The 27,613-nt window shown below is 25.2% G+C and overlaps 1 protein-coding gene across 2 annotated transcripts; it reads right to left on the bottom strand.

Moving 5' to 3' along the window:
- Positions 1–493: 493 nt before the first annotated feature.
- On the bottom strand, positions 494–20,363 carry LOC145834596 (E3 ubiquitin-protein ligase E3D-like). Of its 2 annotated transcripts, none has more exons than XM_082942067.1 (11): positions 20,250–20,363; positions 19,344–19,486; positions 16,143–16,302; positions 15,524–15,636; positions 14,657–14,775; positions 10,195–10,397; positions 9,458–9,563; positions 8,634–8,760; positions 8,357–8,477; positions 4,100–4,198; positions 494–948 (listed from the first exon to the last, which is right to left on the bottom strand). In XM_082942067.1, exons 1-11 carry the CDS (start codon positions 20,333–20,335, stop codon positions 780–782), a joined length of 1,446 nt encoding a protein of 481 aa, XP_082798193.1. In that variant the 5' UTR covers positions 20,336–20,363; the 3' UTR covers positions 494–779. The 2 variants fall into 2 exon arrangements, with proteins under 2 accessions (XP_082798193.1, XP_082798192.1); XM_082942066.1 differs by having other exon boundaries at positions 495–948; positions 9,458–9,578.
- Positions 20,364–27,613: the final 7,250 nt, after the last annotated feature.

The raw sequence follows: 27,613 nt of genomic DNA, 5'->3' as shown, positions 1-27,613 counted from the left end.
CTGACTTTGCGGCAAAACTGTTAATCTTACACAATACACAACAAAGGTTTTTAATATTTTCAATTTTATTCAGATTACCTATAACAAAAAATCATCATAAAATTTATAAAGGCTAATTTAAAACAAAGGTTACTAAAATCAAAAACAAAATTATTTTAGAGTAAATTAAATAATAATATACAGTATATCAAATATTATTTACTTTTTTTTTATCCTAAACAAAAATCTGTTTAAACTTCTAAAATCCATATGGTTGGGAAAAGTGGCTGTAAAACTTAAGCTTTTTTAATTAAACAAAAAACTAGTAAGAATATTCTGTAAATAAAACATTTAAATTGTTTAAAACTGTAGTTTATGTACAAAAACTAACGAATTTTTTTTTAAGAATTGGAAAATTACTTATAATTATAGAATATCAAAAAACACAAATAAAATACTAAAGCAAACTTAAAGACATGTTATATGAAAACTTATGTAGTTATTACCGTTTGTATATCTTGAATTAAAACTAGGTTTCGTTTAAGTTATTGTAAAAATAAACAACAGTTATAATGCAATGGTTGTCTTATATATGCAAAAATAAATAGTTAAAAGTATCAAAAAATTTTATTTAAAAATTTACTTATTCAAAGTGTGTGCTTTTAAAAACCAAAGTTTTGAACAAAGTTTTCTAACAAATTTTTATTTTTGTATAAACAATAGTTTTCTTCAGTAAAATTTTTCAATGACGAAAGCAACGTTATACTTCAAGTGTTCAACAAAAATCTGAGGTAAACTTATCAGTTTGTTCGCAGGAAGCTGCTGCAGAAACCAGCGTCGAGCGACTTGCGCTTAGCAACGGGCATGGTGAGCGAGTTGGCAGCCAGAACCATTGCCATGTCGACCACCATATTGAGTGGGTATGTTAGTACGACTGAATTCTCTCCTGATAGGAAATCCGTGTAAGACCTGAGAAAATATAATAAGTTTAACTGTGTCTATTACTTCATAAACTAGTATTTGTTATTCGTTTTAAAGTTGTTATATATAAAAAACCTAATAAAAAATTGTCTGACGTTTTATAAACTATGATCAGGGTTTTTGGAACTATATTTAAGTATATCAGGGATCGTGCGCGCATTTTTTTTTCATTTAGCCTGACTGAGATCAATTTAGCCTGATATTTTTTTAAAGTAAAGAAAATGCCCTTTAGAAGTCATTTTTGGTATTGGGGGATTTCGATTAGTACTATTGTAGTCTCCGACTTCAACCAGCTTTATCTCAAAAATATTTTGAGCTTTAAAAGTCTGAATAAGCAACTCATAGCTTAGTAACAACTCAATAAAATAAGACTAAATTGTGAATAAGGTGATTGACTCCCTACACCCATATCATAATAAATTCAGTGATAAGTTTTAAAATAAGTGTTATATCTAATCTGTTACTAGTGTAAAAATTTAATATATATTACTAAACACAATTGTTCAATTTAATTAAGCACTAAGTAAAAACATTATAACCAGAAAAATTATAATAAAACGACTTGCATTGTTGTGTTTTATTAAAATTTTAAATGAAACGCTTACACGAGTATCAAAATAAGTAAAAATGTTTATTATAGTATTTTGACTAATACTTAAAATTGATACATAATTAAAAATCCTAAACTCTAAATAAATACACTGATTGTTGATGTCATATCAGATTTAAAATGCTTACACTTTAATTAAAAAAAAACCTTTAATATTTTGTCCTTGTAAAGAAAAATGAATTGTACCTAAAATTTGTACTCCCACAAAACTTTGTACTTATATATTAAAGCTAAGTTTTAGTGTTGTGAATATCTCTAATAACTTTAAACAAACAGTAAACTATATGAATAAACTGCTAAGAGTTTTAATCTAAAATGTATTTGGTATAAAGCCTTTAAATTAGAAATTAAAACAGTTCAACCAACTAAGCTCTGAAAAACATAGCTGATGTGAACAAATTCAAACAAACAGCTAAGTTGTTGAACTAAACTGTAATGTTTAAACTGTATTTTTTTTATGAATTTTCATAATTATGACGTTATAATCTACTGAAAATAAAATAATAAAGATTCTTAATTTTTTTTTAGAGATTCAACAAAGGGGAATTTATTTTTACAAATACTGACTGATTTTGTCTTTAATAACCAAATCTTTATTTAGAAAAAAATTCACATCTCAATTTGTTCTTAAAAAGATTTCTCTTTTTTTTAACAAAAATTTTCAAGCATTTGAACTAAGAAAAACTGAGATTCTCATATTTTTAAATGAAAAAACTGATTTAGCTTGACGTTTTTCAACTTTTTTCAAAAAAATCTGATTTAGCCTGACGCGCACGAACCCTGGTATATTCTTACATAAAATACCATAAATTCTTATAAGCAAAATAGAAGTAATTAATTTGTACTCCTAATCAGTGGCGTAGCGTGGTCTTTTTGTTAGGGGGTGCTGTAGATTGACATTGTCAAAATAAAAGAAACTAAAAAAAAAATTATTACAAAAAACTAAATATAATCTAAATAAAACTTAATAGTTTAAATTTACTAATATATGAAAATCATAATGTTATTAGGTTAGTTTATTTTAAATTTTGAAAAATGTAAGCTACTTAATAATTTTATAATCCTAAAACTCAAACAAATAAATAAAAATAATTTAAAATAAAATAACCTAATAACATTATGATTTTCATATATTAGTAACTTTAAACTATAAGTTTTATTTAGATTTTAGTCAGTTTTTTGTTTTAATTTATTTTTAATGTTTCTTTTATTTCAAGTTTAGCCTAATGTCTTCCTACATGTTATCTTTAAAAAAAATTTACAGATTTTATTCAACTGAAGATCTCGTTTGACTAGATTCAAGCGATTGGAACATTGTACTGTTAATAAAATTTAAAATTTATAATTGATCATTCTCCTTGTATTTAGGTTGAGAACTTTAATTGCCATCTTTAAAGTATAAAGTACACAAGTTTTAGGATTTTTAAAAATAATGCTTTTTAAGAACTTCTGATAAATTTTGGCTTTGATAGTTTTATTTTTGTTGTAAATGTGTTGACCACTGGTTTTAATCTTGCAACATTCAACTTAAAGTGTAAACTTTACATTTAGTGTATTCACTTTGTTTACATTCAGTACATTTTTTAATGTAAAATGTTCAAAACCAATTTTCTAATTCACTTGTCGCTGCAGTTCATTACAACTCCAAATTTGAGCTTTTCAACAACTTTTTGTATGAAAAGTTTGTATATGTTTAAAATGCAGCTGACACAGATTGAGCATGCAGCTCTAATTTTACTAGTATTTGAAGGTCAAATATAAAAATTAGAAAGATAATGAAATTTATCATTAAATTCAATGAAACAAAGCGAAAAGTCTGAAATTAAAGGAAAATTTCTTTTTCCTTCTACTTTTTTTTGACTATGTGGAACAACAGATCAAGCGTGCCACCCTACGCGACGCCCCTGCTTCTAATTGATAAAAAGTTTTTAGAAAATCTAAAACAATTAATGTTTTTAAGTTTGTATACTTCCAGCACTTTATTGTCTTGGAATCTAAAATAATTATCTAAAATAAACTTAACTATACTATATCTTACTAAATTTTATAAACACTTCATTTGAATCTGAAAAAAAAAGTTTTTAAATGCTGAATTCATAGCAATAAAACTTCATAAGTAAAATATTAATATAAACATTATCATTGAAAAAGGTATCTTTTTGATATTTAATTTTAGACAGATTACGATACTTAAAAACTGTTTTTAACTAGATTATTTTTTTAAAACTAAAACTATAAGCAAAACGAAAAACTACAATCTTGGGAATTCACGCATAAGGTAAGTATATTATATGTTTTAGTTTTATAAAAACAAATAAAGAGATCTCAACTACTAGAGGAGAAATAATGAATTTATTTTTAAAGAATTTATTTTATAAACTATTGTAAAACTTTAACCGAACTTTAGAACTTTGACCGAAACTTAGTTTGTAAAATAAATTCTTGAAAGAATAAATTCATTATAAGTTAAGTATGATGAATAAAAAATAAAAAAGATAGTAATTTTACTAAAAATATCAAGGTGCATACTTATTCGTTGTTTTAGGTGTTGTGCATGCAAAGAAAACTTTCAAAACTTTTTCTTTGTGAGGTTCCATACAAATTCTTTCTTTTGCACTATGTTCTTTTCTGTAAAGTTTTAAAGATAAAAAATGTGAAAATGTTAATGTTTAAACAGTATAAATCTAGTAGCAATGAACATTTTTTTGACATATCTATAAATATTTAAAGCTAAAAATTTAAAAACGGTAGTATCCTTAAAATACAAAAATATAAACTATAATCCATTAACAAGATATTTTTAAACAAAACAACATTATATTAGATTACACTTATTAACCAATAGACATAAAATATAAACGAATACATACAAATCTATTAATTTAAAAACTGTAATTATAAATACAGGGTTGCCACTGGTTTTTGAGAATTTTCTTCCAGGTTTAAAAATTACACGTTTTTTGGTCTATTTTTAATTTAAAGTTAAGATTAAAATAATAAACTGTGTTAAATAGCATAACAACATTAAAAAGATACTGTACAGCTACTTTAAATTTGTTTTTTAATAAAATAAACTTTTGATGATGACAACTTTTTTTATCTATATGAAAGATTTTTCGTGTGAAACTAAAATTCATACTATATAATATGTAGTAAATTTTATTAAATTATATTTAAATGTAGTATATTATATTATTATATAACATGTAAAACCTTTTTAAATTCTAGATTTTTCTAGGTTTTTAGTGATTTTTGTTCAAAATTCCAAGGTTTTTTAGGATTTTTTCAAAATTTCTCAAATTCCAGGTTATTTTAGCCTTTATTATCACATTCAAGGTTTTTCAAGAATTCCAGGTTTTGTGGCAACCCTGTAAACAGTACAAATTATTTATTTTTGAACTTAAAACAGAGTTGCACAGAGTAAATTATAGTTAACTGTATGATTTGATTTTGATGCCATAAACCTACTTATAGTACAAATTAAATTAAATCATGGTTGCCACTCATCAAGCTGAGAAAAATTTCCTGTCTTTTCCTGACTTTTTACCAAAATTTTCCTGACTTTTCTAAATCAGTTTTACTTATATAAGTGTTCACTTAGTTTAATAAAATACTACCCAAACTATTTAATATTAAATCCTTAAATTAAAAATCAATTAAAATAGAATATACTTAAGTAACTGTAAAAAAAAAGACATAAAAAAGTAAACTATATATTTTGGGTAGTATTTTATTAAACTAAGTGAACAATTAAAAAAAAAAAAAAAAAAAAAAAAAAAGTGTTTTTAAACAGTTCTTAATTCAACTTAGATAAATTTTTAGAATTTTTCTTTTACATAGTTATCAAATCCGTTTAAATTTTGACTGTTATGTTAACTTAGCACAAATTACATTTTAAAACCTTCAGCGACTTTGAGTTTTATTAATGTTTTGTTGACTTTTGGCTTAAAACCACAATTCTAGATAATATTTAATTTCATTTAGATAAATTTCAAGGTATAAACATTTTATTATTATTTTTTTTAAGAAAAGGTATAAATATTTTATTATTATTTTTTTTTAAGAAAAGCTCTGGATTCAGTTTTTTTATTTGACTCATTATATTAATATTAATTCAATCTTTTTTTAACAACTAGTACCAATTTTACCTAAATATACTCTGATATGCATGAATTTTCGAATATGCAACATTTTTGTTTTTGTTTATATTCTTCACGCATGAATAAGTTTTTAAACAACAGTATAATTAACTAACATTGTTACATGCAGTTTCATATTTTATTTTTTGCTTGAAAAGGTCGCAATCTCTTGCCACCGAAACCGGTCGCGAATAAAATATAAAATTTGCATAAATCTATTTATAAATCTATTTAGAAAACTGATTTAGAAAATACTGATTTAGAATTTACTGATTTAGAAAAGTTGATTTTACTTTGACATAAAAAGTCTATACACATGTGTTCCATTAGAGGAAACGATAAACATGGTAGCAAACGATGTATACTCAAAAGAAAAGCTTTCAGTATTCACAAAATTAAAAATAACAAAAAAGGTATTCAAGAACATACTGAAAACTTGCTCACAGAGCATCTTCTGTTTTAATAATCAAGTATTCAAACAAACAGATGGACTATCTATAGGATCGCCATTGGCCCCCCTTTTGGCCAATTGATTCGTTAGAAAATTAGAAACAGGTCTTCTAAATGAAATTCAACCTAAAAAGTACACGAGATATGTGGACGACATTTTTACTATCTTCTTAAATGAAGAAATGGAAAATGAATTCAATCAAAAATTAAGTACTCTACATCAAGATCTTGTTTTCACAATGGAAACAAGTATATCAAATAAACTTCCTTTTTTTGACATAAGTGTTAAGCTGGAAGAGAACAGATTTACTACCTCAATTTACAAGAAACCATCAAACACAGATGTTCTATTAAATTTTCACTCTTGTACCCCGCAATCATGGAAGAAAAACTTGATTAGACAATTGTTCATCAGAAACAAAAGATTAGTGTCAGAAGAACTACAGAACCTAGAAAAAAATAGAATAAAGAATCTTCTTTTGAGAAACGGTTATCCGATTAATTTCATAAACAATGAAATAGAAAAACTTCAAAAATTAGAAGATAAGCCAAAAATTCCTAAACAACGGTATTTAACAGTTCCTTATATAAAAAAGGTTTCAGAAAAATTGAGCAGAAATATAACAAAAAATTTGGAAACAATTGGGATTAATATCAATGTAGCTTTCAGAACATCTTAAGTTGTAAACTATTTTTCATTGAAGAAAAGATCAACAAACTCTACAGAAATTGCATCGTTTATAAGTTTCAATGTCCAGGTGACCTGGATACCCAATATATTGGAGAAACGGAGCGACAACTGTTCGTCAGAATTAAAGAACATACAAAACCTACAAATATTGCAGTTTTTTCACATATAGAACAATGTAGAATCTGTCAGAATCATAATGATATTTTTAATTGTTTTGAGGTAATTAAATTTTGTAAAAATAGAAATGTTTTACTTGCAGTAAAGGCTATTATGATTAAAAAATTTATCTAAACTTAACCACCAACTAGGTCCTGATAAAGGATCTAGAATTACACTTAACATTTTTAAATAGTCCATTTTTGTTCTAATTATCTATTTTAGTTTTTATGATTAGTCTGATTAGTTTTACATTGATTGCTTCTTTAGTTTACTCCTATTTTGTTTGATTAATTAATTTTTGTGAGTATTTATTTTGTTTTGACAAGGAAATTAGTTAAATTTTGAAAGCATTGCTCAATAAACCGTTTAAATGAAAAAAAAATGTTATTAGCAATTAATTGACAGATAAAATCATGTAAACACCTTACGCTATAAACTATATATCTGTTGTATAAAATATTTCCTCTTATCATTTAGTATAAAATTTGTAACAAATAAATATACTCTTATTTACTTTAAAAACTTAAGTTACTCTACAAAAAATACACATAATAAGTAAATTTAATCTTGGCATATACCTCTCTTATAACTTAATTTATAAATTTAAATAACTTTGAAAAAATTATAAAGAGGTAAAGTATACACATTAACTTGTTACATAAAATACTAAACTAACTGCTTAGTTATAAAGAACTCAATTAGTTAAACAAAATCACTTTGATTCTAAAATTATGCTTGATAAACTTTTGTGTATATATCACTGTTTCACTATGGAAATGTCCTTGCTACAGATCATCAATACTAAAAAGCTTACAAAATCTGCTTGTTCAAGTAGGGTACTTGTTTAATAAGTTGATAGAAAGTTTTTGCAGTTTTATAAAGGATATTTTACTAATTTATACCAGGTAAAGGCATTGGAAATAAAAATAAATATTTTTGTAAATTTCTAGGAAAATTTTGTAATTTTTTTCTGACTTAAAAGGACTTTTAATTAATTTTTACCCTTTGAAGGCTTTGGAAAACAAGGAATTTTGTAAATTTAAAGTGAATTTTTTTTGATTTTATCAAATTTCCTGACTTTTCCTGACTTTTTTTTCAAAACCCTCCATTTTTTCCTGACTTTTCCTGACTTTTGTCAATTTTTAAAAATTTTCCTGACTTTTCCTGATTTCCTGACCGAGTGGCAACCCTGTTAAATACAAATAGTGTAAAAAACGTGTTTTAGTAAAATTAAAGTTTTTGTACACTTACAATAATAGTTTAACTGTTTTCAACTGTTTGTACCCAATAACTAATAAAAAAAGTATATTTTTATAAAAAACGCACAATAAAAAAACTTAAACTAACGCAACGTGAAAATGGTGTGGGGAAAATGAAAACAATCTATCCACAGTAGCAGCTTTGGTGCATCCCAGATAGGACAAAGTTGATAGCTTAGTGTTGGGTGTAGTACAATCACCACTTGCATCTGCAATTTATAAACTGTGTTTATACTTTGAAACAAAAAAATTCTACTAAATAAATAAGTACTAAGAGAAAATGTTTTAAGTACACTTTGCATATAGACTTAGTTTTTCGTATAAAAGGATGATAAATATATTCTATCAAAAATAATAATTCTTACTTTTTTCTTCTAAACTTAATTTTTTCAACATTTTGCAGTCAGCTTCAATGCAACACTTAGAACGAAATGGCTTAGAAGTAGAGTCCGAACTCATATATACAGTTGTTGTGTCATTCAAAACTTTTACCTAAATTAAAAAAATAATTAAAAAATGTATAAAATGTATTAGTGTTTTTATTTTAATACAATATGGAGGTAGCTAAAACTTACTGTTAAGAAACACTTTATTAAATATGTTTTTATTTATGTGGTAAAATAATTTTTCAAGCAAGTTCGAAATTTATAGTGTAAAGAAAGTTTTAATACAAATTATGCTTTTATTTTGAACGATACAGATTTAAATAACTTTATGCTTGTTGAATTTATTATCAATTTTTTGTATTTAAAGTAGCAAGGTAGTTAAAGAGAGCATTTAAAACTAATATAAAACTTGAAATTAAGTTATTGAAAATAAATAAAACTAACTAATTTATAAGAACTAAACTCAAAGATTTTAAAGACTTTATCTAAAATATATGAATAACTTATTAGGTCATATAAAAATTATTACATTTACCGATTTTATTTTAATGAGTAACTTCTAAATTAACTATTCAAAATATAAATTTAAGTGTTTGATCCGTTAACACACAGAAACATATGTTGGTACAATAAAGGAAGATTATGTATAACTTGTTTTTATTAACTTTTATAACATAAACAATATTGACTATACTCAAATAGCTTTGTATAAAGCAAAAGTAAAAAAAAAACTCTCTATAGGTATAACTCCATTTAAACCAAAAAAAAAACTTTAATCATGTAGTTTTTAAAAAAGGACTTACCAGCAACATGAAAGTCTGTGCAGAATCTTGAATGGCAAGCATATGAGACATACTGGCAGTTGAACTTTGAAGTTGGTGTGCAAAAATACGCTCCATGAAAAATTCACTGTAGAAAATTGGCCTGAAACAATTGTCATCACTAATCATACTTTTAAAAACAAAAACCAGATTACATGGTTAAAATTATATAAAATAAACTTAAAAACTACCTTGATACTTATCATTGATTTACAAATTACGTCTATTTAGACTAGGGTTTCCCTTACTCATTTTCAAAATCGCTCACTTGACAGAAACTAAAAAAATAATTGGCCTACTTTTTTATATTTATTATAATAATTTCCCCTTTAAAAATTATTTACCTACTTACTTTTTCATAGCTTTACAAACTATTGTGACCTAATAGTCAAAATCGCCTACAAGATTGCAATATTGTCCACTTTGAAAAGCCCTTATTTAGACTTTTATAGTTTTACCTCATTCAACTTTTTTTTTGCAATAATCCAAAGTTATTCCAATTAAAGTTTTAGAACTATGTAGTTCATTAGTTTATTTTATTGTTTTTTACATTTACGTTCATAAATAAACTAATCAATCGCACTCACGAAGAGTCACTCTTTAGAAGTAAAACTTAACATACTTCTATCAAATTAGAAGTTTAATAAAGTCAAACTTAGCTGTATTTTTAAACTTCTAGAATGGAGAAAAACAGTGAAATTGAAAAAATTATAACTAACCGTACAACAGTTTCGGTTGAACTAGATGCAGTTGACTTTATAGCAGCAGAACAAATTGTTACTGCATTCTTGTACATTTTGAAATCAGCCTTCAGATGCTTTGTGTCAGAGTCTAGGTCGCTATTTACAATTTCACATTCACCCAAAACTGACAAGCAGCTGCAGCATTTGATTGTGTACTGCGTGCATTCCTTGTCTGGTTGCTAGATTGATAAACTAAGAGTGAGCAGGTTTGTAGAGATCAAATTTTTGTAACTTTATAGTTATTCAAAATATATATTTTAAATGTAGTAAAACTTTTACAAGTAAACAGATAAAACTTATCATATAAAACTTTAAAATTTTATTCATGTTAACTCAAAATAATTTAAATAAACCGAGCATTAAATAGAGCAATAAACCGGAAATGCAAGACTACTTTAAAAATATCTTAATTTAACTAGCATTAAAAAATGAGCTCTACAACGCCGCAATCAAATTTGAATCCTGAAAACAAAATTAACAATACCATCCCGTTTTATTTCCCAGGGACCGCACTTATTGCTGTCTGAAGGTCAGAGGTACAACTGAAGTTTTTTGTATAGATCCGGTCTTTAAAGGATACCGATATGTAGATATAAACCTGAGGATCGAATCTGGTTAATATGCAACCAATGCGGGTAACACCTGCAAAAGCCTATCAGGACAATGCTAGTCAATAGTGGCTAGTATAATGTATACATGCGAATATTTTTTTGAATTGACACTATCTTAGTGGAAATCTTTTTTCTTTTAAAAATTGTCAATAAGATGCAAATTTGATAGTCAAACACTTTTCGTTGTTGTTCTTCAACAAAGAGCTTCTACTATACAATATTTTCAAATTTTAACAAGACAATTTGAGAGAGCGTTGGCAGACGGTCGACCCATCGTTATGTGATTAAAGATAATAAAATTCACGCAAAAACAGTTCTTTGAATTGCAACTTAGTTGCGTTAAATACTAATGCTAAAAACGTACCTGAACTAAGATAAACTCATCCAACTAGTTTATGCATGTCAAGTACTAAATATTATAGACTATTATAAGAAGAAGTAGGTGTCAAAATCTCACAGCAACTTTTTTGCACAACGTTACTTGTGCACGGAGCGTCAATTTAGTTCATTTACTATTGTAATAGTTTATATATACATTTTATAATCTATAATTAAACATTTTTTTGAACACGTTGCTAGAGGCATGAATTTAGAAATAAGAGATACTTAACATCTTTTGTATCAACATATTTAAAGCGTTATGTATTTTAAATAAATTTAAGTAATTTTTCAATAGTATATTTATTAAGTTAGCAACGATTTTAAATATAGAAACAAAGGTAAATGGTATATTGATATATATATATATACAAAATAAGGTTATTATTCAAACTTGAACACCTTCTACTGAGCCCACTTAAAGGGCTTTTCTTTCTAAAATACAATAAATTTTGAATTATTTTATACTTATTTAACTGTTGTTTTTTGTTAATTTTAGTTGTTTGATTAGTTAGATGGTAGATCGATTTTTGTACTGTATTTATGTAATGCACAATATTACGTCTTACTATTTTTGTTTTTGTGTATAAATTTTGCATCTATGTTTAGTAAAGTGCTCTTAATTTTAAATTAAACTGGCTGATGATTAAGGCGTCTAGTCTTATGAAACATATGTACCAGTATCTTTAAAATCGTACTTTTCCAATAAATTATATATATATATATATATATAAGATAACATTTATAATACAAAAAAACAACTAATTTTCGTATCTTTTACTAAGTTTTAACGTTTAACACGTATCTTCAGAACGAAATAAAGTACACAGCAAAATTTTTAAAGAATCACACAAAAAAAACACATTATGACGTTTCAAATAAAATTGAATAATTTTAGTTAGCCTATTTTAAAAACAACTTATGTACAAGTCAACTTATTTTTTGCTTTGTTTGTTCTTGTTTCTATTTTGTTGCTATTTGTTGTTATTGGTTAGTGGTTTTTGTTCTTTTAAAATACACTTTTGATTATGGAGACAGGGTTGCTGCCTTTCTTTTCTTTTATTTAATGATAAATCTTTTTTGTTTTTTTCGATTTCGTACTTTTCTAAGCAACATAGATGGCATGTTTTATTGTTTTTCGGTTTTGTTTTGGTTCTGCAGAGATAAGATATTGTTACAATAAACAAACTGAATATCTGTTCTGTTTAACAGAACAGTAAATTAATTGTATTTTAAAACTTAAACGCAGTGAATAACCGCCTCCAAAAGATTTCTAGCAGTGAAAGCATTTTCAAGTAATCAACTCAACAATACCAGGAAGCTATAAGAGAAAGTGGGTAAGATCACGAGTTAGCCTATAGCCACAAAAACGAGAAGGGTAAGAACAAGAAAAGAAGGAATAGAAATATTTCATATTTCAATGCTCCATTCTACAAAAGCGTGGCAACGCGGGTTGGGAAATGCTTCCTAGAGATTGTGGACAAAAATTTTACTGAATACCATCCATATCGTAAAGTTTTTAGCAGGAAGACATTAAAAGTGTCCTATTCCTGCATGCCAAACATGAAAAAACTTATATTGGCACACAATCGAAAGATGTTAGAAACGCAGGACAAAAAGAGACAAATGTGTGACTGCAAAAAACAAGAATGCCAAGTTTTATGTTGGCTCTACTGGACTAGCGTTCAAGAATCACTACACAAAACACAAGTACAGCTTCAAACACGAAAAACATTGAAATACAACAACTTTAACGAAAAATAAATATAGTTTAAAAAATGGATATAAATTGTGCAATGCGGAAAAAATCAAAATTTTAAAATTTAAAAAATCTGAATCTCTAAACAAAACATACGAATTACAAACTGGCTGTATACATTATCGAAAACAATTTATCTAAAAACTCTCTTACTAATTTTTCTAAAATCAACTAATACCTAATTTTGTATAATTTTATTGCTGTACTTAAAAGTTTACTTTTTATTGAATAAAACTTGGCTGAAGACGCGTATTAAACGCAGAAAAAACTGTTCCAAGCAAAAGTTTATTTTGTGTATTTTAGTTTTATATATTGGTATACATATTTTGCACCTTTTATTTAAGATTTACACAGGGTTGCCACTTGTTTTTTCGAAAATTTCCAAATTTCCTCCAGGTTTTTAAAAGTACACATTTTTGGGTCTACTTTTAGTTTAAAGTTAAGAAACTGTGTTAAATAGTATAAAAACATTGAAAAGATACTGTAAAGCTACTTTAAATATGTTTTTTAATAATAAAAATTTTGATGATGACAAAATATTTTTATTTATATGATTGAATTTTTGATTCAAATCGAAATTTTAATACTGTACATGTGAAAATAGTTAAAATTCCAGGTTTTTCTAGGTTTTTTTTTTTCAAAATTTCCAAATTCCAGGTTTTTTTAGCTTAATTGTCAAATTCCAGGTTTTTCCAAGTTTTCAGGTAAAGTGGCAACCCTGTTTACAGTAACTTCAAGCGTATTTAAAAAAATAATAAGCTACAGCTTATATATATTACTCTGTTAATATAACTATTTACAATTTACATCATAAAATATTAAAAATATACAAAATATCTTCGAAACTTTCAAAGTAAAAGTGATGTATAAAATTCTTAAATCTTCTTTTATCTTTGTAGTAAAAAGTTTAGATCTATTTTAAAACATCTTGTAGTACAATTAAAACTCAAAGTTTAAATTTAAGCTTGAATTTTTAACACACTTAAAGCTTAGTAAATTTTCGCATAGTTAGTTCTTATATTTTGGAACATTATAATACAAATATAAAATAAAAAATAATCATGCAAAAGTAACCCTCTGTGCAAAAATGACATTATGCGTTTCTGACCTATTTCTCTAGAAAAAACTGTGGTAATAAATTTAAACAAGAACAATTTTTTTCAAAAGTTATGCGACTTAAAGTGACAATTTTCTTTGTACTTCAACGAGCAACAAAGTTATTTGAAATATTTTCAAATTTTTTCAACATAATTCACAACTTACAGTAACTATCAGAGTAGCTAACAGCTTTTAAAACTTTATAAAACTCACATTGAGTTATATATTTTTGAAATATCCATTTAAGTCAGGGGTCAGCGGTTTTTTTTTTTTACAAATAAAATGCTGGAGATTTTAGAAAAGAAACGGGTTAAACTTCTTAGGAAATATTTTGCAGCCCTCTGTAACTTTAAAAAAAACTCTGCTAAATAACTAAAACAATTGATTGAAATAAAAAGCACTACTGAACAAAAGATTAAAAGCACATTTGTAAGTAAATATTTTTTTTAAGTGCAAACTTGTTTGTTTTGCACAAATTATTCTCAAGCTAAAAATTATAAGATGTTAGCATTTAGTTTGTTTTTAAAAGTAGGCAGTAGTTTGTTTTCAAAAATATACGTAAATTTTATTTTACCAAAAACCAAAAACTTACACATTTGTTTTTTTTAAACTTCAAATTATCAACAAGTATATTTTTTCCGTGAACAGCAAAGTAATTTTCACCAATAAGACAATCACCTTCTCTTGGCCGTAACTTACTGTTTGGTTTACCTATTTAAAGAATAATCACAATCATACTTCAGTAAATTTATTTTAGTTATATGAAGAAAACTATCTAAAAAACTCTATGTCTTATAACACGGCAGCGATTTTTAAGTAACATCTGGGTTAAGTAGCGGGCCGTGGAAATGTTGAAAATTATAATATAAAAAGTACTGATTAAATGCAAAAATGCAATAAAAATATTATTCAAAATAAAATCAAGAGCATATTTGTAAATATATAGTTATAAAATATGTTAAAAGCCTGATATTTTTGTATTCGGGCCATAGTTAGTCAAAAGCTGTTTTATACCAATACAACATTTGTTACAAAATCATGCTAATGTATTTTTTTTAATATTAACAAGAATCACCTTTGTATGTATTTAAGTATGTGAGTTGTTGCTTCTGCTTTATATAGTTATATTATAATTTTTACATTTCAATTCACATATATTATTGGTTTTAATCAGGTCAAATCTAGTTTACATTCAAATTAATTTCTAACAGAAGTTTAACTAAACACAAGTTAAGAGTTGGACATAGCTATTTATTTAGTCAAACCAGTATTTATCATTCTTCTAACAACTTTGGTCACCTTTGTTAAACTATTTATAACTATCTCTAATGTTGACACTAAAATATAGTTTTAAGCAATTCCAAAGAAAAAAAATATTTGAAGCCAAATAAACACCAAAACTTAAAAAACAATAATTTAAAAAAAACAAGTTAAGTAGTAAGTAAAAAAATCAACTTACATCCACTGGGCTTTTTTCCATCACAGGCTTGGTCAGAATGAGCACAGCAAGTCCATGAGCTAAACTGTTCTACCCATGCCTTGGTTGGTAATGGTAAAACTCTGGTGAATTTTCTGTTAAAAAACATATTTCAATAAAAGCATTCTTGAAGTCTTTATATAGCAAAGTTTAAATTGAAAACTTTACTTGAAATTATAAGATTAACCTTTCATTTTTGATAATAATTATACAAAAGCTTAAATAAGAAATTAAACTTAAAATTAATATAAAAAATTAATTACAATGTAGAAATTGAAATTGAAAAATTATTAGGAAATGAAAATAAAAAAAAATTTTCTCACTTGAACAAAAAAAAAATGCCACTATCTTTTAAAGAACAAGAAACTATCCTTTAAACTTATTAAAAAGAAAAGACTATTTACTGTATCATCTAAAACTGTATAAAATAATTTTCCAATGTTTTAACATTAGAGAGAACCTTGTGTTTAGTTAGTTGCAAACTTGGTTAGTTGAGATTTCTTTAAAAAATTAATAATTTATTTAACGTATACATTTAAAATCAATTATACAAACAAAACAAAACAAAAAAGGACTTCAAATAAATATTTTATGCACAAACGCTTCTTGTTTAAAAAGGGTCAGACCACAAGTTTTACATCCACATTGAGTAGGGCCACGTTCTAGATAACAAACCATTGTCTTGTAACGACCTAGATATTCTGACAACTTAGGAGAATTTAAGTTTGCCTTTGGGTGTGCACTAAACTTTATGGATATTCCTGTTTAATTTTTTACTTGTATATATATTTTATAAAAACTTTTTATAAAAAATAAAGATGTATACTTAGACAGTTAAAAAAACATACTTAATATTAGTACTAAGAAGCAAATTAGTAAACAAAAAATTAAACAGACCATTTAATTTACATGTAATGGCCAAGAAGGGTTTTAATAATTTCAAATTTATAAAGATTATAACTATTTGCACATGTTGAAGTATGAACCAAATGTTTTGCAATGGATGAACGTTTAGATGCATTTAAAACTTAACAGATATATGATCTTTCTTATCTGAAAAGCAAATATTCTCTACACTCTTTGGGACATGCTCTTTTATCCTTTTCCTTGGATGTGTTGTTGTCAATCCAATATAGCTTGCTTTACAACAGCAGCTGTATTAGTAAAATTACCACACTTTTATTTAAGCTTGATATTGAATCCTAACAACTTGGTGTTAATAGTGGTTTAGAGGTGAAAATGATTCTAGGATTTGCTGCATAATAAGTATTTCTTATCAATCGTCTAATTTTTTTTTTCTAACATTTCTAAGCTTTTATTAATGAATGGAATTTTTTAAGTAACTACACATTTTTAGGTCCTAATATCTTTATTTTATCCAATTTTTTCAAATGTAAATGCATTGTTTTGTTAAATAACTTTTGTGGGTACCTGTTTTTGTTTTTTAGAAACTTGATATGTATGATTTTACTTAGTAGCAACTCTGGAGAACAAATTTTATGTGCATGATGACACAGAGTTCTGATAAGATTCATTTTTCTCTTTAAATTACAGTTGAATTGAAATTTCAAATAAAAACCTGTAAAAGTTTTCTTTCTATACACCGATGTTAAAAATCTATTCTCTTCTTGTTTAACTTGTACATCTAACTTAGCAAGTTCATTATCATTTTCTTTTTCCATGACAGAGTTATGAGCATCACTCAAAATATTAAAAAGTTCATTGATAATTTTATCGCTTTTGAACAACACAAAACAATCATCAACATACATGAGGTAAAATAAATCATTTTTGAAAGTAGGAATAACTTTTAATTCAATTTAACAAATAAATATATTAGCCAATGTTGGTCCCAAGGGTTGTTATTTGAATTTTCAATCCAACTGTAGTTTAAAGAGAAAAGTGAATCTAATCAGAACTCTGCCTCATTGTGCACATAAACTTTTCTCCAGGGTTGCTACTAAGTGTAATCAAAAAGATCAAGATACTATTAAACAAAAACGGGTATGCAAAAGAGTTATTTAACAAAACATCTCATCTCAAAACATTTACATTTGAAAAAATTGGATAAAGTTAAGACGCTAAGACCTAAAAATGTGTAGTTACTTTGAGAATTCCAGTCATTACTAAAAGCTCAGAAATGTTAGAAAATAAAATTAGACAATTGATAATAAATACTTCTTATGCAGCAAACCCTAGAATCGTTTTCACCTTTAAACCACTATTAACACAAAGTGGTAAGGATCCAATATCAAACATAAATAAGAGTATGGTAATTTATCAATACAGCTGCTGTTGTAAAGCAAGCTATATTGGATTGACAACAACACATCCAAGGAAAAGGATAAAAGAGCAGGTCCAAAGAGTGTAGCCAATTTTTGCTCTACAGATAAGAAAGATAATGTACCTGTCAAGTTTTAAATGCATCTAAACGTTCATCCATTGCAGAACATTTGGTTCATATTTCAACATGTGCAAACAGTTATAATCTAGTAGATTTAAAATTATGAAAACTTGTAGTAATGTTTTTGATTTGATAAATCAAAAGTTTTTTGTATTTTGTTAAGGAAACCTATTTTATGTAAGCAAAAATATTTTGACCATGTTGTTTCTTTAATTTCATACTACTTTATAAGTGTTGTTTTTATTATATTGATGTTTACTTTTACTGTAGATTAGTTATAACGTAAGTAAACTTGAATGATTTTAATTGTTACCATTTGCTTTTCTCTTTTATTGATCTCTTGATTACTTTATGATTACTTGGTTACTATATAAATTTTTAAAATCTTATCTCTTGTTAGCTTTGTACTCTGCTGATGAGAATTGCTCGAAATATATCAAGTTTTTTATTTAAATTGTCTTGTATATCTTATTGTATAAATTTTTATTTTTTTTTTAAATAAATTTCTAACAAATATTTTAAATGTTGCATGGTTACCACTCTCTCGGACAAAAAAAAATCATGAGTGACCTTAAACTATCTTGAGTCATCTTGAGTTTTCTTAAATCCTTAAATAAAATTATGTCTTTGGTGCAAACACAATGCTTTTTTTAAAACTATGATTATGAAGAGCTAGCTGTATGGCTAAAAGAAATTTAAATGAGCGTTTTAAAATAAATTCTGGAACAAAATTTGTTATGTAAAATAACAAATTTTGAAGTAAGATCAACTAAATCTGTGTCTTGAGAATTAAATATTTTTAAAAAAGTATCCTGGGTTTTATATTGAAAAACAAAACTATCCTTAGTCAGCCTGAGTTTAGAAAACAAATTCATAGCATCCTGAGTTATCCTGAGATTTTCTAAACTTTGAATATATACTGTGTGTGACAGCCCTCACGTTGCAAGGAACAATTACAGAAAATTTTAGGAAAATTGGTTAAAAAATGTAGGAGATAGATTTTGAGTAGTTTTTTAAACTCAAAGAAAACCAGAAAAACCTCCTTCATACATTTGTATGATTATTTGATCGTTCAAAATAAAATATTTTTCAAAAACAGTGTATTAATTTACTAATCAACCAATATTTTTTTTTTTTTTTAGATTTAAAAAATAATCATGTTTACTCCTTTTTTAATAAAGTAATTTTTAATTTCATTACTTATCATTAATATTTTATACCAAGTTTATAGATGTTTATATAAATAAATTTGAACTTAACAACTTGTTACATAATAGCTTAAAAAATTCAAAACACAAGATTAAATCAACATTGTTTATCTTACGTATTAAAACAAATAAATAACTAAAACACTATTTGAAGATTTCAAGTTTAAATTAGCAAGTACAAATAAAATACCTTCATTTTTATGTTGTTGTATAGTATTGACTGTTGATGGATCAATTTTAACAGGCAGAGAAATTTTGCTCTCCTTGGTGTTATTATAGTTTATAAGTATATGATTTTCTTGGACTGTCAGTTTTTCAGGACACTCATGACCTCTAAAAAACTTATCATAGAATTTGTATTTCAAAAATTTATATAAAACAAGTTTTTATCTTCTTAGACATAAAACATATTTTAAAAAAAATACATCTATCTGAAAATTTGTTAGCTATCAGAGCAAGATTTTTTTTTCAGTAGCACAAAAGTTTAATCGTTTAAAAAACTATTTATATTCAAATTATTTATAATTTTAATTTTTTTGTAAAAGACTACACACATTAAAACTTTAGTGCTCATAATTTTTTTGATCTATAAAAACTAGTTTTTAATAATCATAAACTAATAAGTATAATCTAGACTCCAGAGCAGCAATTCTTAATCTGGGGTAAATTCCCTTTTTTTAGGGGTAAAATTTCTTTATTACAACTTATAAAAATTAATTTTTATTAATCATCTTTTTAATTTAAAAGTTTGTATTTTAACTCTTTTTTTTAAGTTAAATAAACTCTTTATATTTTACGATTTTTTATACTTAGTAAGCTTAAAGTTCAATTTTTTTTTCCTTAAAATTAAACACTATTTTGAATATTGGGGTTAATTTGGTAATTTCCTTCCAAATAGGGTTAATTTTCTTAAAAGCTTTTTAAAAAGGGGTAAAACATGAAAAAAAAAGGTTAAGAATCGCTGCTCTAGAGTATTATAAAAAATTTAATAAAATTTAGAGCAAGTTTTTAAGCAAAAACTGGTTTTACTAAGCTTTTGAGCATCAAAAGCTAAGCTTAACATTTCAGTTTACAAATATAAATTGTAAAAAAAAACCTAACAAATAATTCAACAGTTCGGATGTTTTGATGGATTTCTGAGTATATGCAAGTTCTTTGGTAAGCATGAAGCATTCTGACCATTTACAAATAGCTTTAAATACAAACTCTTCAAAACAATTATTTTATAATTACTTCAATGCTACAAATTATAAATAGATAAGTTTATTGTTATTAATTAGATTATGTTATGAATTTAAATATCAAAATAATACTTATGAAAATTATTATATACTTAACAATATATCTATTACTTTTTCTAATTATTAACAGGTTAAGGTAATAGGAATGTTCTTTTAGTCAGAAAATACTAATAATAAATTCACAGGAAATTTAATAATTTACTGTTTATAAATTTAACAAATATAAAAACTATTTTTAGAAAAAATTAGATTAAATAGTGTGAGATGCATGTGATAAGAAGTAACTGAAGTAGACAGTATATTAAAAATTTATAAGTAAACCTTAAGTTTCAAAAATCTAATTTAGTAGAAAAATAAATAAGTACACTAAAACTTACCTCAAACTTAAAGACCTATAATTTAGCAAATTACTATGCTATAACCATCAATAACTAATTTATACTTTTAGCAAAACACTTGGATAAAAATATGCTATACATTTGAAACTGTAATTGACTAAAAGTAAAATAACTTTTAAATGGCTCCTTTAATTAATCAATTTATAGTAAAACTAAAATACAGTCTAATGTTCTTGAAAGTTTTTAATTAATAAATAAAATTGCAATGGAGAGCTTGTTTAGACACATAATATGACATTTTTTACAGAACTATACAAAAGAGTACTGAGAAACAAGCACCTTTTATTGAAAATATAGCTGTAAAACAATGTTCATTGAAAAATAAACTCCTGGAAAAAATGAATAGATTAAATCACTAACTTTGATTAACTAATAATATAACTTTTACATTAAACAGAAATTTTAGAACAAATTCTGTATTGCATAATATAAGAATAGTTACTACTAAGACTGGACCAATGTCATCTGAACCCAATCAACATAATCAAAAATGATAAGCATCAAACAAAAAAATGATAAGCATCAAACAAAAAAATGATAAACATCGAAAAAAAAAGGCAAGCATTGTCCTAAAAATGAAAATAATATCTTCATGCAAACTATTTAATTTATTGATCCAATTATTTTTGTGGAATATTTCTCAAAAAGAAAAAAATCAAACTATAAGCATAAATCTTTTCTTTTTAATTAAAAAAAAAATTATATAAGTTTGCACTTAATAAAGTCTCTGCAAATAATTAACAAGATAACAAAAAATCTTTTTAGGAATTAAAATAAACAAATATAATTTTGTTATGATATCACAATATAAGTAACTAGAACATGTATTTGAAAAATGAGTAGTGGAATAATCAATTATTTATGAGTAAACTATGGATAACACATGAGAAAATTTTCCAATTTGAGTTTAGCATGTTTAAAAATTAAATCCATTCAAACAAGTATTCACTGTTCACACGTCTAAGAAACTTAAAAGATTACTTTAACTCGAATCCAAATGTTTTAGTTTATTATATCGGTCTCTTTTAGTAGTGTCTTCAGTCTTGACTAACAACCGTAAAAAATTAAAGTTTTAAAAAAAATAAAGTTGGCAAAGGTTGTTTATGTAATTTTCTATGTACAGAAAAACGACCATGTAAAAAGTATAAAATTATTAGAAACATAAAGATAATACTTTTCTAAACTAAAAGTATATTCCGATTCGAAAGAAAAATAATGAAAATGTATTGAGAAAGTTAAATAAAAAATAAAACGATATTCTTTAACGAGATGTTGGGAGATGTCGTCAGCCAAAAAGCTCTTCTTTTTAACTACTTAAATTGTTCAGAATTGTAATATTTTCAACTTTTTTTTTACAACTACAGGTCATTACAATTAGTAAAAAAATCTACTTGAAATGAAAGCTGATGAGGTCTACCCATGTCATGGTAGAGTTAACAGTTCTCAAAATAATAGTAGCTTTACCTCATCTGCTTTTATTCAAAGTAGCATTTGCTCACTTAAGTTTAAGCTTTAAAAAATTGCGGTATGGCCTACAACAGATGATTTAATGGTTACATGACAACTCAAATTCGGACATTTATTTACGACAAATAAAATTATTAAAAAAAATCGAAATGGCCACACGTAAAAATAATGTTTATTTTTCAAATATAAAAAATATATATGTAGGTTCTTTTAATATTTACAAGTCATTTTTTCTTTTTTGCAAAATCTTGAATATTTTCTAAGATATTTTAAAATTACTAAAAATAACTATGTTTTTTACTTAATTTAAGTCATATCTCAAAAAATATTTAATTTTTTGCAAAAAGAAAAAAATGATATATAGATATTAAAAGAACCTAAACATATGTTTTTAATATTTAAAAAATATGCATTACTTTTTTATTTGTAGCCGTTTCAATTTTTTTAAGAATTTGAATTGTCCGAATTTGAATAGTCGTGCTCCCTGATTTAATCTTTATAAATTTTCCGCATTCCCTAAAAACCATCCTGATAAGCAATGAGAAACTCTAAATGACAAAAAAGTACCAAAAAAGGCCGAGTTCAGTACAAAAATTAAATAGAACACTTTTTTAGTTGGTAAAAACAACCCTATTTATCTATTCGATGAACTCTCTAGCAATTACAGTATCAGTAGTTCGTGTTTAAAATCAGAATAATTAAAACCTTTTTAAAAATGATATATACGAAAACATAAAAAATAATAAATTACTAATAATCATTTTAAAATTTCACATAATTGTAAACAAAAATATCTAAAATTTATTAAGCAAAAAGTTGTTTAACGTGTGTTCTTTAAAACATCGAATTTGTAGCGTATAAATCAAAAAGTTTATAAAAAGTTAATTAGAAACAGCTTAAAAAGTGAATATTCAATTGATAATGGTGACCCTATTGACTCTTTTAACAACGAGGCAGCCCGAATTCTATTTAACAAGAATTGTTTAAAGTATAAGCTGATAGTTAATAAGAAATTAACAAAGCCAACTTAAATTTAACTTCTCACATGACGTCAGCTGTAGGACAATCATTTTATCGATAAATCATTTAGAAATAATATTTAGGGAAATTTTACAAAAATACATTGCAACTATAAGATATAGATGCCAACTAATATAGTAGAAAAAACTATGAAAAAGTCATAAAGTAGTTCAACAAAACTTCCAAAATATTTTTTTTTTGAATTTCGATATTAACAACTATTACACTTCTATAAAACAATCACAAAAAGATCACAAAGAATAAATTTAGTTAAATTTATTTGAATTTTTTTAGAATTTGAAATCGACATAATCATGTTTAACCTTATATTACTTACCATTGTATTAGTTTTTTTTCATATAAATAATATTGTAGCTTATTTTTACAAGATGTTAGATCTTAAGTTTGTTTTTATTTAGATTTTGTTGCTTTGTATTATTATTCACCTTTTGTCTTAAAAGCTGTTATTCAGCAAAGTATGGTTCCTTAAATCGAGATAAACAAAAAAGTTGTGTAAGTTTTGTTTTTTTATCTGGCAAGCTGAGATAACTGTTTCAAGCAAACTTATGTTAAAAATCTCTTTTCTTCTTTTTCATGTTTGCAAGTATTGTTTGCCTTATTATTTGCATATTTATTATTACAATTTTAGACTTAGACAAAAGTATAACTAAAAATAGAAGTAAATTTGTAGTTGTTATTATTATTATTATTCATTACTTTTTTTTCTCATTAACTGCATAAACGTTACAGTACTTATCTTTATGTTTTCATTTATAAAAGTTAATTTCAGTTATGGTTGAATTCACTTTTTTAATACTATTAAAAAATTATACAATAGTGTATTTATCTATTCAAAAAAAAAAAGTCTTTATACTATTAAAGTAAAACTATTAAATAAAAAAGAAAAATTAAACTTTTAGCACAAAATACTGATAAAATTTAACTTTAAAATATTTTAGCGTATTACACTTTTACCTTCTTTAAAGAAGTTGTAACCTATCATTCAAGTATTCACATGTTTGCTATTAGTATTGTTTGTTTTATAAAGTAATTTTGAGTTATATATATTCTTTTTTACATTTCTTATAATATTAGACAAGTTTTTAAGTACATTTTTAAACACCTCATTCAGTTTATTTTTGTTAATTTTTTTTTTCTTTCATTTAGTTTAATTGATAGTTTTATTGTTAAAGATTTAAAAATTTAGATAACAAAGAGTTATGTGTAATAGCTCGTAAGGAATTGTAAAAGCATGTGGTGTACGATTCGATAACCAAAAGGTTCCTTTGTACACCTGGTCCTTAGAACAAAATTTTTGAGCGCTTTTTTTACCGTTTAACAAACAATTTATATATAAATATATGTATTTTTCTATCTTGTCGTATTTAGCTTCTTAGCTAGAATCCTAGGTTCTATAATCTAGACGAACATGAAATTAATCATACTTTTTTTGATTTATCGCTCGATCAAATTTTAATTATTTAATACATCTACACTGCATACTTCGGAAATTATCTTTTTTAGGTATATTTTTACCGTTTTGTCTTTTTTCAATGTAATTACAAAAAACTCTAAGTTCTATAAGTATAATTTCAAAATCTTTTAAAATTAAACTACAAAATAACTTCTATATAAGTTTCTTTTAAATGTAAAAAAAAAACAAATAATTCTTCACTGTTGACTGTTATTGACACTAAAAATTTTTTTCTTAAACATACTTAAATTTATTAGATAATCTTTTTTATTTCTGACGTACCTTAAAAAATTAAATCTCTTTTTGACTAAATAAAAACCTGAAACAGTTCAAAAAGTCTGCTAAATCAGTTTAATAGGCTGATTAAAAGTTTTTTACTCAACAGTAGTTTTTTATCTGTCTCAGCGGATGAGTTATAATAATAACTTGAGCATTATGTTCGATAAAATAATAAACTTCGAATTGAAGTAGTTTTTCAATAACCTATTTTTGTTTTAGTCGACTTTACCTCTTATTCTAAACTTTATTAAAAATAATCTATAACTACGTTTGTTTTTACAATTTCACGCTCAGTTATAACTTTTACTTGGAAATAGCGATAAGTCTGGAGAATTAAAAAAAAACATCTTTGAATAGACTTAGTTAAAAAATACTTTTATAAGAATATGCCTTCTTACCATTTTGAAGTTTTTCTACTCCAACACGAAAGCAGTTGTCAAACATAATTAAATGATCCATTTACGATGAAAAATTGAAAATAGTAAGGTTGTATTTTTGCAACAGCTCTTGCTTTTTTATACTGTTTAAGCATGCTTTCACCCAATCAACTGCAGACGTTAATCTGTAAACAAAATTTAAGGAAGCCTATTCAATTTTGCACATATTAAAGAAAAGGAAGTAGTTTTAAGTCTCACAGTACGAGATATACTCCTTACTAATGATGCTGCACTTTTGAATGATTAGCTTTTCTAGAACTTTTGAAAATATAATGTCAATAAGAATATTTTTTACCTTTTTAAGTATAATTTATTAACATGTAAATAATTTTTATTTGTTTCCAACCGCTCATCGTACTTTTTGATGTTGACCTGTCTAAATTCTTGGCTAATAATTTAGTAAAGGATCGATCAAAACAATACATATTTAAGATTTAAAAACCTTTCAACTCTTTATCGCAACAAATGTTAATAAAACCTTTAACCCAGCTTTGTATGACAGCTTACTAAATTAGTTAAATAATTTTTCAAACCATTAGTCTTCACGGTATATGAAATCTGTGCACACTAAACTGAAAAAAACCTGCGCAACTCAAAACTGTCCTTTTTTGTTCTTCTTATATCTAGTTAAAGCTTCAAATTTTTAGTGAAAGATGTCTAATTTTTTTTGCCGTTTACCACTAGCCCCGGAATATCTAGTTTAAGATTTAACCTTCACCCATTCAAAAAATTTATTGTTTAGAACAGACCACTGTTCTAAACAATAAATTAAAAAATCTACTTTTTTGAAATACATTATCAAATTCTTTAAAAAATGTTAGTAAAAAACCTCAAAATTGAGTGATTGATCGACGTCTATTTATGTACATATTTAAAAAAAAGATACTTTACAAAATTGTTTTTTTAATTTTTTTATGTTCATAAAAATAGTAAAAATAAAACACCTTTCCAAAAACTACTTAGTTTTCCTTTTTTTGGGAACTTTTATTGAAGAGCAGACAACCACAGTGCACAAAATTAACAGACTACAGGCTGGTTTTCGTGTTACAAAACTAAAAGTATATAGGTTGCTATAGATAACCATTGTAAAAAGATAGTTAAAATGCAAGACTAGTAATGAAAATATTAAGATGTTCTGCTCGCTCAGAACCATTCCTAAAAAACCAATACTATTTTGTCTATTTTTTATAGATCTTTACTTATTATTACATTACTTATACATTACTTAACTAAGCCATTTATATATAAGTTAGCTGTATTATATTTAAAAAATTAAAAGATAAAAAGAGTGCACTCCAGGAGCGTGTTTGACTGGTTTCCTGTTTCCTGTGAACCCCTGAAAAAAAAAGAAGAAAAAAAAAGAAAAAATATTCTTAGAATATCACTAAAAACGTTGTTTATTGACTATGTTTTGGTTAACTGATAAACTTTGAATAATGAAAGTTGAATTTATAAAACTAAAAGATTAAAAAATTGCAGTAACAAAAAATGCTCGTTTTTGCCCAGCTGAAATAGATTAAAAAAAAAATTTAATTCTGACGTCATAATAGGTAAAAGTTCTAAAGTAGCATTTTTTTTTCCAGAAAACTTTTTACTAAATTGCTCTTAGTTCCCATAATAAATTGTTAATTAGTGTAAATAACTGTTTATTAAGTATTGTTTTTGAACTAGTAAGTACAATTTTACTTAAAAAATGTCCAAGAATAATCACTAAAATTTTATTTTACTTAGTTTATTGTATATTATAATGTTGTGTGAAGCTTTTGTGTTATGTTGTTATATATTAATGTTGTGTTTGTACTTAATCAATTATATTATTTGTTTATGTGTCAACCAACTGGGCTTAAATCTAAAAAAGTTCAATTCAGAGAGTTTTAATATCATCTTTAGGCAACTACACCATCTGGCAATTTATTCTTTTATTATTTAATTGTGTTTTAATATTTTTATTTAAGTTGTTTTATTTTTGTATATCTGTTGGCCACAAAGTTAATTCTTGATTTTTTGAAACTTTCAACTCAAAGAGATTTCAAAACCATCATTAGAATCCCTGCATCATCAGACAAACATTTAAATAAAATTTAAAGATATTTTGATTTAATTGTATTAGTCTAAACATTTTTTTTAGTGAAATTTCAATTTTT

This window comes from Thalia democratica, chromosome 4 (assembly GCF_965202585.1).
Source record: "Thalia democratica chromosome 4, ktThaDemo2.hap1.1, whole genome shotgun sequence".
Taxonomy (NCBI): domain Eukaryota; kingdom Metazoa; phylum Chordata; class Thaliacea; order Salpida; family Salpidae; genus Thalia; species Thalia democratica.
Note: the sequence above shows the minus strand (reverse complement) of the source record. Positions and strands in the feature narration are given on the sequence as shown.